Source organism: Mizuhopecten yessoensis, unplaced genomic scaffold (genome assembly GCF_002113885.1).
Source record: "Mizuhopecten yessoensis strain PY_sf001 unplaced genomic scaffold, ASM211388v2 scaffold35, whole genome shotgun sequence".
NCBI classification, from domain to species: Eukaryota; Metazoa; Mollusca; class Bivalvia; order Pectinida; family Pectinidae; genus Mizuhopecten; species Mizuhopecten yessoensis.
Window position 1 is genome coordinate 204,464 of NW_018403345.1, and position 12,483 is coordinate 216,946.

A 12,483-nucleotide genomic window follows, 5' to 3' on the forward strand; every position below is an offset into this window, starting at 1 on the left:
ACGACGGACGACGACGGACGAAAAGCGATTGGAATAGGTCACTTGAGCAAAGCTCAGGTGACCTAAAAATAGTAACGGTGACCTTGACCAAAAAAATCTGAAATTCAAACTTGTCTAAGATATTATGGTCTTTTGTAATTGTATGAAGTTTGATCCAAATACCTCAAGGAATGAAGCTGCAAGAGCACTGACAAGGATGTTCTAACAAGAGCCCCAGAGGCCCTGTATCGCTCACCTGTTTCTTTTGTTACATGAAACTGACATATAGGTAACTTCAGACCAAATTTGGTAACTAGAACACAAGAAATTTCAACATCTCTTAAACGCTTCTCAAGATATTGTTTGAAATTGTAATTTTAAAGCTTTTAACCCCTGTATACCGTTGACTCCGGCTAGCACTTGATGTTGACCTTTGACCTCGTTACTGTAATTAAGAAAAAGCTTTGCACGGCTGGTCTCCATAACATTCCCAAATGCTTCTTAGGATATCGTCGTTTGAATTTTTTACATTTTAGACTCATGTGACCTTGAAAGTAGGATAAGGTCATTTGGAAGAGGAAACTTTATAGCACTCTATCCCCGGTAGCTACTGGCCAAATATCATGACCTTGGGCCTTATGGAATTTGAGAAGATTGTTAAAGCTTTTAACCCATGTTGACATTTAACCCCTGACTAGCACTTAAAGTTGACCTTTGACCTCATTACTGTATTTAAGAAAAAAGATTCACAATGCTGGTCTTCATAACATATCCAAGTATCATGACTTTAGTCCAAATGGTTCTTATGATGTTGTTGTTTTAATTTTTGAACATATTTGACCCTGTGACCTTGAAAGTAGGTCAATGTTATTTTAATGAGGAAAATTTATAGCACTCCATCCCAGGTACCTACTGGCCAAATAGCATGGCCCTATGTCCTCCAGTTCTTCAGAAGAAGTTGTTTAAAAGAAAAAGTTGACGCACGGACAATGGACGTCGCAGTACGGCAAAAGCTCTGGGCCAGGTGAGCTAAAAATAGCAAAAGTGACCTTGACCTAACAACCCTGAAATTTGAACTTGTCCGAGATATTATGGTCCTTTGTATTTGTGTGAAGTTTGTATGTACGTACGTACACAGGCGGACGAAGAGGAAACCTTATCCCCCCAGTTTCACCGGTATTGGACTAATAAAACTTGACATGCAAGACTAAAATTGCAGAATATGCTTATCGCAAAAGACACATAACATATTAGATACATACCTTTAGATATAGTTAATGCAGGTGACCACTGCGACCTTAGGATATCCAAACAGATACTGCCATTGCTGTTTATATTAGGGTGGTATATTCTTGTTGTAAAGGCAACCTATAAACACAAAATTTCAGTGTCATGGAGCAGTTTTTAATAATGGCATAAAATCAGAGTATAGAATGTTGGTTAATTTTGATTGGAAACTTTTTTTAAAATGTTAACCCATATGCTAAAAACCACTGATTAGTAGAAAACGGTAGATCAATAATCCAATCTCTTACTTTGTGCAGTAGCTTAAATCTGGCTCTATGTCTGGAATGGATTGGTTCCTACAAACATTTTCTATCAGATATTTTGTTATATCTAAAATATTACTCATTATGCAAGAAAAGAAAACATCCCTTTTGAAGGAAGAATTTTCTTGTTAATGTCATCGTGCATCAGCGAGTAAATATCAAGACCTAGGCTCACTCTTAGTCTCCAATATATTAGCATCGTGAAACATATCAGATAATATTGTATCGCTTTTGTAATATATAGTGACGATCAATGATTATTTGTAAAATATTTACATGCTTAACATCAAAATATATGGGATTATTCTGTGATTTTGGTTGTTATTGTTTCTTTTCAAGTTGCTCACACTACACTATTTGTGAGCTCAAAGAGCATGCGATTGTCATGTGATCTTTATTGACATAATGTGGCAAAATGTTATTTCATTTTGTGAGCAAACAGGTGAGTAACACAACTTTTCATTGCAAAATTGGTAAATCATGATAAATCATATTATTTCTTTGGCACACTTCACATGATATGGTCCAGGGACCTAGTTATCAACTTATCATAGCCCCTAAACACAAGTATCAGTTATAAGGCAATGAGTGTCAGGTGTTAATAAGTCTACATTTTTGCTGGAAAATTAACCTGGTGGTATCTTACAACCAGCAGATTTCTTTTATAAACATAGAAAAAGACAGGTCGCCATGCATGCTTTCAAAATGAGGTCAGAGTTCACGTGGCACCCCTTGATACAGCGTTTACACTCATAAGTTTTATAACCACATTCACATACCTTATTTAATTGGTTTTTGAGCATTCACTTTTCAACTTACCTTTGGCGGTTTAAATGGATAATCTGTTGGAAAATGTATCGTGAGGAAAAATACACCACCCTGATATGGACTGTCTGGCTGCAATGAGAAGATTATTTCAAAGATTATTTCAAGAGTCATAATACATGAAATATGTGGTAATACAAGGATTCCAATGGTTGTGTTTACCCTTTTTTGACAATGAAACAATGGTGTCAAAATAAAAATAAAAATCTCAAGAGCTGTTAATATATATATATATACCCATCATGTACACAAGTCCCCATCTTCCGGAGAGGTTAGAGCAACCACAAGTACTGTATTGAGTGCCGGAGAGGTTAGAGCAACCACAAGTACTGTATTGAGTGCCGCAGAGGTTAGAGCAACCACAAGTACTGTATTGAGTGCCGCAGAGGTTAGAGCAACCACAAGTACTGTATTGAGTGCCGCAGAGGTTAGAGCAACCACAAGTACTGTATTGAGTGCCGCAGAGGTTAGAGCAACCACAAGTACTGTATTGAGTGCCGCAGAGGTTAGAGCAACCACAAGTACTGTATTGAGTGCCGCAGAGGTTAGAGCAACCACAAGTACTGTATTGAGTGCCGCAGAGGTTAGAGCAACCACAAGTACTGTATTGAGTGCCGCAGAGGTTAGAGCAACCACAAGTACTGTATTGAGTGCCGCAGAGGTTAGAGCAACCACAAGTACTGTATTGAGTGCCGCAGAGGTTAGAGCAACCACAAGTACTGTATTGAGTGCCGCAGAGGTTAGAGCAACCACAAGTACTGTATTGAGTGCCGCAGAGGTTAGAGCAACCACAAGTACTGTATTGAGTGCCGCAGAGGTTAGAGCAACCACAAGTACTGTATTGAGTGCCGCAGAGGTTAGAGCAACCACAAGTACTGTATTGAGTGCCGCAGAGGTTAGAGCAACCACAAGTACTGTATTGAGTGCCGCAGAGGTTAGAGCAACCACAAGTACTGTATTAAGTGCCGCAGAGGTTAGGGCAACCACAAGTACTGTATTCAGTGCCGGAGAGGTTAGAGCAACCACAAGTATTGTATTGAGTGCCGCAGAGGTTAGGGCAACCACAAGTACTGTATTGAGTGCCGCAGAGGTTAGGGCAACAACAAGTACTGTTTTGAGTGCCGGAGAGGTTAGAGCAACCACAAGTACTGTATTGAGTGCCGCAGAGGTTAGGGCAACCACAAGTACTGTATTGAGTGCCGGAGAGGTTAGAGCAACCACAAGTACTGTATTGAGTGCCGCAGAGGTTAGGGCAACCACAAGTACTGTATTGAGTGCCGCAGAGGTTAGGGCAACCACAAGTACTGTATTGAGTGCCGGAGAGGTTAGAGCAACCACAAATACTGTATCGAGTAATTTTTTTACACTTGCTTCAAAGTCAAACTTGAATGGGTACAAGATACTACCAGGCTATATAGCAAATTACTAAAAAACTAGAATTATGTCAGTATGACATTACAGCCGCTCACCACTTTAAATTTAATTGCTTCAGTAACACATTGGGCATCAATATCTACTATAATACCTCATATATGTGTTCTGTATTCTGCTAATTGAAAATCAGGTCATGTGATGATGTTGCCTTTGGAATTTTCAAAATCAATCGCCTCTTAAATGTTGCCTTAAAAACATTTCTCCCTCTCCTCTTTTTTCACCCTCTTTAAGTGTGATGCATTGTTGTAATTTTCATTAATTAGCATCCTCCAATGATGTGACATGAGCATTTATGTGCAGAATGGCAATCGGTGAATGGATAATAAAGAATAGGTGCATTTTGTGCTTGTGAAATGAAGAATAATTAAAAGTAGTGGGAAAACATGCATGGAGAAAAGAGACATTGTACTCCTTTTATTTTTATTTATTTTTTATTCATATTAATTATAAATATTGATATATGTAGCGACTATATTTACCGTCATTGAATATACAAAATCTTACAAATGTTCTTCAAATATATTTGAATTATATTTCTCAATGTATCTTTAACAACCTAAGAGTTATTTCCCTTCCACCGAATTGGATATTATTTTGACACGGCGCCAATTCTTGTCAAACAGCAGCGGCTGTCATGTTCTTAAATTGTTACACTGTCATAAATAAATATACCAGAAATAGCATGCTGTGTTACAGAAATGTTTGATAAGCATACACAGTTCACATATCGTCTCGTCTCCGAGCCATTACCGTTATCAACCTAAGCACGATATGTCATATTACATTCCCGTTTCAAATATCAAAATAGAGGGTATACTTCATCACTTATACGGTTATAAGTATATATAGTTACTTCTTCCTTCTACAGACAGCATCAATGCTTGACAGTCTTCACATGTGCTTTCTCGAATCATATGTGTTTCACACGCGTAACACTCCTCAGACCGCAAACCGAGTTGCTAAAACGCTCAAACTTAGTGCACGAATTTCACCACCATAACACTCGTAGAATGCACCGGAGATAAACTTTTCTTTCAGCAATTATTTAAAGTAAGGATTATTATTTGGAGAGGAGTATCAGAAGACTCTATGTAACCCACAGGTGAGTGTCAGAGATTCTACTTTCTATTTGCGATAACGAAACTATATAGCGGAAGCATGCAAGACTGAAGTATGCGCACGCACCCCGAACGGAAGTGGGTCCGTCATTTCGTTCTCTGGACAGAATAAATAAGCCGCTCGGCTCTCGCCAAGAGCGGCTTAAAAATGTTCATTGAAGTGCTATTGCACGGAAACCATTTGTGTAGATGTAACCAAGATGTCTTTGCCAGTCATATCCCTGTCAACTTTGTTTTGCAGAAAACACACAAAGATGGAACATCCTTGGAGTTACTGTTAACTCAACAGCAGTTTTTGGGATGCACAATTTTGCATCCTGGCATGTTGTGGTCCATTTTGGACACTGTCTTTCTCTATGTCATGTGTCCCCAGACCCATCCTGGCAATCAGCATAACTACTCAAGTCAAAGATCAATGGAAGTTGAGCACGACTTAATAAATACAGAGAACAGTATAAAGGTGATCTGAGGTCCACAGGAAAACTGATAGGCAAAAGTGAAGCAGTAGGCTATCAAGCTTTACAATTGGATTATAATCAACTGTCGCTAATTAAACATGTGACAACTAGAGGCACATGGCTGTCTTTTAGAGTGGTAGCTATTTTTATTTTTCATGTCAATCAAATATTTTGTTTAACCTATTGAGGTGCTTTTTGATTATGTTTATATTTCATGAAATATAGAAATTGTCATTATGTTGTGACATTTGGACTTCCTTTTAGATCGATCTACCAGACAATCACGTATCAAAGTCGATGCTGGTGTATTACTATTTGGGGAACATAAAAATCCATTCTTTTTACTATTCAACAGAAATATAAGAAACAGAGATTTGATAGGTTTCATTCGACAGATAGTAGAAGCTTCTTAGTCAAATTTGTATGATTATGCAAGAAGAAGAATTATGCAAACATTTTGTGTGGGTTTCAGTAATACTGTCTGCACTCACTCTTTTCAAAACCAGCGAGCTCGAGTCCAAAGTAACTTTTGAACAAGTTTTTTTTTTACCCTACCTCTTCAAAGTGGAGGGGTGAAAACTTAAATTTTGAACCATGAAGTGCTGTAAAAGCAACGTTACCATAAAATGATGAAAGAAGTTGAATAATTTGTATGTGTTATACTTATACGTACCGTTAAAATGACTCAAATTTGCCCATTTTAAATAGTGATTGTTGTTTTGAAAACCCCATGATTCAATCGTCTGAAATATTCTCGCTCATGTAAGCGTTTTTAACAGGAAGCATCGATTTGCGTACCATGCAAGCATCTCAGTGACTCGCTGTAAGCGTATTATAATCTGCCAAATTGGACCCGGAGACTGGCGCAATGTTCTTAATTTTGCTTGCGTGAATTAAGCAAGTTCATTTTTTCTTTTGCACAAGTTGTGAATTATAGTGTGAGAATACGCATTCATGCAAGCTGTACAAACATAACTGCTCTAGCTATAACCAATGAAATTATCAATGTTTATTTATGATAATTTCATTGGTTATAGCTAGAGCAGTTATGTTTCACACTGTGAAATTATCATAAATGAACATTGATAATTTCACAAGAGATCAAAGAGGGATGTTGGTGTCTACCGTCCGAGGTCAATGCAGAGGAATGGATTAAGTTTGTCCAAGAGTAAATACATCTTTAAGTACTTTTTGACTAAAATTTGTGTTTATCTATGTATTGTTCATACTAAACAAAACAATAAAATGTGTTTTTATATGCAAGAAATTGAAGAACACTTCGATTAAATACTTACTGGACCCATTATTGTTGCTTGCCAGTGAAATACTGAAAGAAAAAATTGTATAACACATGAATGGTGAGCAAATTGAGTTAAACAAATGAGTAGTATATATGTAAATACATTGTATTTTCTATTCTGAAAGAATTTACTATGTAAACAAACAGAATGCATAACTGTCACATTACTGTCTTCTCGGTCTTGTCTTAATATATCATCTTTTCATTAGACTGAACCAAATACTGCACTTGTGAACTTGGTAGATGTAAGCCAGATAAAACTAAAATTGTAAATCACAGGCATACTTATAAGTATAACCCCTGCTTTTAACTGTTATTGTGCAAGCCAATCAAAGACCATGTAAAGAAAAATATCTATGTATCACTCCAAAAAAGTTTAATTGTAAATGGTCACATAGCTTAAGGAAAATTTGCCTGGACAAGGGGGGGGGGGGGGGGGGNACTATGAAGTATCCTGCAGTTTCAAAACTTTTAATTTCGTGGACATTCTTGTAACCAGGAGGTGGCAGTAATATTGTAATCAACAATATATTACCGTGTCTGATTATCAATAAAGATTTGCCCCTCTGAATCTTTCATATGCAACAAATAATTCTCTAAATAAATTTCAGTCAATAGATTAAGTGAAATAGTTTTCTTTCAATATAGTACTAGTGGAACCCTCTTATTATGATATTTTATTTGCCAGAGAAAAATATCATAATAACCGATATCCTAATAAGTGGGTTCCACTGTATATACATTATAAAATGTACTTTTTACATATGCAACTCACAATCATCTCCAACTGGACCAGCTGAACATTGTGCAGGTGGATCTCTGCCTAGATCTTGTAGTTCCTTCAAGCAAAGAACACATTCTTAAAACATCAATATTACAATAAATAGGAACGACTCCTGTACGTAATTTGTTTTGCATGGACATGATTATATCATTAGAATTAAGGAACATTATCCAGGCTTCAATATTATCTGAGGGTTTATAATTAGGTTGCCCAATTCTTAGAATGTTCTCTTATATCAAAATGCCTGCATATTTATAAGGGTAAAAGTCATGTAATGACCCAGCTCCACTCTTAAATTTAGTGGGGGGTTTTAAGTTTTAAAGAATTAAAAAGGTATGCTTTTCTTTTTGGTTATTGGTGATAACTTCCAAACAAACTAAATGAATGAAAGATGGTTAACAAATATACCCCCATACATGCACGCACTGAACGAAAAGAAAATCCACCCACATGCTTCACCCATTTCTTTAAAATGACGATGTTTTAGATGGTCAGATCTACACTAGAATACAAAGACTTGCAGCACGTTTAATAAAAAAGGACTATAGAAGCCAAACAGAAGGCAGGGGTCGACACTTACACTAGTCAGCTAGTTCTGGACTACAGGGGTCGACACTAACATTAGTCAGCTAGTCCTGGACTACAAGGGGTCGACACTAACACTAGTCAGCTAGTTCTGGACTACAGGGGTCGACACTAACACTAGTCAGCTAGTTCTGGACTACAGGGGTCGACACTAACACAAGTCAGCTAGTCCTGGACTACAGGGGTCGACACTAACACTAGTCAGCTAGTCCTGGATTACAGGGGTAGACACTAACACTAGTCAGCTAGTCCTGGACTACAGGGGTAGACACTAACACTAGTCAGCTAGTCCTGGACTACTGGGGTCGACACTAACACTAGTTAGCTAGTCCTGGACTACAAGGGTCGACACTAACACTAGTCATCTAGACCTGGACTACAAGGGTCGACACTAACACTAGTCAGCTAGTCCTGGTCTACAAGGGTCGACACTAACACTAGGCAGCTAGTCCTGGACTACAAGGGTCGACACTAACGCTAGTCAGCTAGTCCTGGACTACAAGGGTCGACACTAACCCTAGTCAGCTAGTCCTGGACTACAGGGGTCGACACTAACACTAGTTAGCTAGTCCTAGACTACAAGGGGCGACACTAACACTAGGCAGCTATTCCTGGACTACAAGGGTCGACACTAACACTAGTCAGCTAGTCCTGAACTACAGGGGTCGACACTAACACTAGTCCGCTAGTCCTGGACTACAAGGGTCGACACTAACCCTAGTCAGCTAGTCCTGGACTACAGGGGTAGACACTAACAATAGTCAGCTAGTCCTGGACTACAGGGGGCGACACTAACACTAGTCAGCTAGTCCTGGACTACAGGGGTCGACACTAACACTAGGCAGCTATTCCTGGACTACAGGGGTCTACAATAACACTACTCAGCTAGTCCTGGACTACAAGGGTCGACACTAACACTAGTCAGCTAGTCCTAGACTTCAGGGGTAGACACTAACACTAGTCAGCTAGTCCTGGACTACAAGGGTCGACACTAACACTAGTCGGCTAGTCCTGAACTACAGGGGTCGACACTAACACTAGACAGCTAGTCCTGAACTGCAGGGGTCGACACTAACACTAGTCAGCTAGTCCTGGACTACAGGGGTCGACACTAACACTAGTCAGCTAGTCCTGAACTGCAGGGGTCGACACTAACACTAGTCAGCTATTTCTGGACTACAAGCGTCGACAATAACTAGTCAGCTAGTCCTGGACTACAGGGGTAGACACTAACACTAGTCAGCTAGTCCTGGACTACAGGGGTCGACACTAACACTAGTCAGCTAGTCCTGGACTACAGGGGTCGACACTAACACTAGTCAGCTAGTTCTGGACTACAGGGGTCGACACTTACACTAGTCAGCTAGTCCTGGACTAGCAGATTTCAGCAAGGTTGAGTGAATCACCTTACCTAACTGGTCCTTTGGACTTGTGAAAAATATGATTATAAAATAAGAATTTTTTTTTTTTTTTTTTAGAAAACTGCTTCAACTAAGATATACTGCATGATAATTGTCAAAATTTTCCTAAACCTTCACCACTATTTTAACCCTTTCAACACTGTAGACCATAATGGACTCATCCATATCAATACATTGTAGAGTCTATTAAGTTAGATGGGGGTGAAAGGGTTAAGCTAAAACTTCACTATTAATTTAAGTCCCTGTCCGCTACTTTCAATGTTTCGTGCTGTAGATTGAATGTTTCCTTATCAGGAAATCTGGGACTAGTTACATTGAAGAAGGACTAGTACAATCCATTCAACTAGTGTTCTCCCCAAAAATATTTTGATGCGCTATGGCATCTTTTTTTAACCTCTCCAACACAGCGTGGCGCTGCGATCCATTTCCGTGTCCCAACCCATCAATCGTGAACGAAGCCACTGTTTTTACGCTTAAGCAGCCTGTGGAGAACATTGACCTAGTCCTGTGGACTGCCAAGCAAAACAAGTTAGTGTCCAACCCTGAGAAGGGTGTGTCACCACCATGCTCCAAGAGTTGGGTCTACCAACCTTACAGCACAGATGCAAGTTTAACCGTCTAGTGATGCTATTCGAAATTCCAGCTAATCCAGGGGGTATGGTACTGGCAATCACCTTGATTTCTTAATCCCACTAAAGCTAAATGCCAAATTCAAGCCATTAAATATTCAGACTTTCAGTATACAAACATTGTCGAAAAAGTGTGACAAATAACTCTCAGTGCTTCATTAGTAAAAGTAGTGCCGAGTTGAATCAATTCAAACATTCATTCGATCTACGAAATGTTCTTGATTGGAACTAGCTTGATGAGAATGTGATATGCGCAGTTTTCAGAGAAGCTCTAGATCTCATGCATTACTACTCGAGTAACCAGCCTCTCTCCCAAAGAATTATAAACCAAAATTGGTCCTTTCTTCGTAACCCTAGATACAGATAACTGCTGTTGCAAGGTATGTTTAGATGTTGGCAGTTAATTATGTTTTGTACTTGATCCATTAATTACTTTTAGGCAATTAATTGTTTCCAGAAAACCAACTTTTCAGACACTATTTACACCTACTGTAGCATTTCACAGGTTTTAATTCTCAGTCTGTAAATCATGACAAATCGCAGTCACTCTTCTGCTTCAATGCTTTATGCTTATATGTATTTCATGGTAAAATGACTGTCATGCTATATGTATGCATGTATATATATTAGAACACTTCCTCTGTTTCATAATGTTTCATATATGCAATTGTTTTATTTGACACGTTTTACTGATGTTTGTCGGAATAATATCTTTTAATAGCTAATGTTAAATGTTTTTAAATATCTGACGTTAATTTTTGTTATTGTATTGTATTCTGAGGGATGATCACTGACGTGTCCAACTCCAGATTACATCAATAGTTAAATACATTCAGTACTAGCACAGTGCCTGAAATGGCTGGTCGCCCACTCGCCTGAGGCGACCACTTTCGTGTCAGGGCGACCAAAGTTGTCTTAAGACAAGTAATTACTGGCCCAAAATATAATGTCTGGTCGACTGCCCTACACTCCTTCTAAAATTCATATTATCGTAATTTTAAAAGTGAAGCAGACAACATTTGGCATGATTTTCCAGTTAATACAAAAATGGAATACATGTGATGTTTAACAAGCGGAATACAAAGAAACCCCATATAGTTGTGTTCCGTTTGAAATTCCCCCTGCTATTTTGTACTAACCTAGGAGCCATCTATGGCATACATATGGGATCTATATTACATGAACCGTGAGTAGACATCGTTGTCATGAACTGTAAACCACTTAATTGAGTTTTTCAAGCGGATTTAGTTCCGCCCGGATTTCGGGCGGAAACTGCATCAAAGAATTAGTTCTCCGGAAATGAGAGGTCGCAGTCGGCAAAATCATATCCGTTAGAAAAAAAAGGCCGACCAGCGGCCTCTCATGTTATAGGAGTTGTGTCAAAGTTAGACCGAATATTCATACCCTGCCTACGCTCCGCTCCAGCAGGAGCTCTGACCACGCAATATATAAAGAACATTTCTTCTTCTTTAGTATACCCACTCAAACTATTATTTAATAGAACTTTATCTATTGGAGTAATACCTGATGTACTAAAAACGGCTAATGTTACTGCTCTCTATAAAGGTAAAGGATATATCAGTGATCTCAATAATTATAGACCTAATGCTATTTAGTCTATTTTTATCAAATGTTAGAAAAAAATATTTTTAAACATACGTTTAATTATATTTCAAGTCACAATATGTTAAGTGTACATCAGTCAGGATTTCAACTCAAAGACTCCACTACTAATCAACTAGCTGATATCTATAATACTATAAGTAGTAATTTAGACCAAGGTAAAGATTTGCGTTTTGTTTTCTGTGACATAATTGTAAAGCATTTGATCGAGTATGGCATTTGGGCCTATTATATAAACTAAAAACATATTGTATTAAAGGTAAATTATACAATTCGTTTAAAGCTTACTTATCTGACAGAAAACAAAGGGTTATCTTTGAATGTTATAAATCTAGTACCAAATCTATTTCTTCAGGGGTTCCTCAAGGATCTGTCCTTGGTCCCTTCCTTTTTCTTCTTTTTATTAATGATATTACTAACAATGTAACTTCTCATATAAAACTATTTGCAGATGATACCTCTCTCTATGTAATAGTAAATAATAACAATGACCTTACAACACCTACTAACATGCTTAATGATGATCTTGACTCAATCTCTGAATGGTCAAAGCAATGGCAGATCCTATTCAATCCGATCAAGATAGTAGCTACAATCATCCTCAACTGCTATTTACCAATACTCTGATTGCACAACATGAGCACCATACTCACATAGGACTAACATTTAACAGTAAAGGGACATGGTCAGATCACATTTCAAATATTTATAAAAAAGCGAACTCTAGACTAAGTATTCTTAGAATTTTAAAAACTACAGTTGATAGGAATACATTAA

At 38.1% G+C, this 12,483-nt stretch overlaps 1 protein-coding gene across 10 annotated transcripts in view; it reads right to left on the bottom strand.

Moving 5' to 3' along the window:
* Positions 1-12,483, bottom strand: part of LOC110446418 (ubiquitin-conjugating enzyme E2-17 kDa) — an 80,328-nt gene that overhangs the window by 62,847 nt on the left and 4,998 nt on the right. For all 10 annotated transcript variants that reach the window (XM_021491914.1, XM_021491996.1, XM_021491598.1 and 7 more), the window contains exons 2-5: positions 7,440-7,503; positions 6,660-6,691; positions 2,349-2,426; positions 1,242-1,347 (exon numbers count right to left, since the gene is read on the bottom strand). In XM_021491914.1, the coding sequence (XP_021347589.1) occupies positions 1,242-1,347; positions 2,349-2,426; positions 6,660-6,691; positions 7,440-7,503 (280 nt within the window). The remainder of the gene's footprint in view (positions 1-1,241; positions 1,348-2,348; positions 2,427-6,659; positions 6,692-7,439; positions 7,504-12,483) is intronic.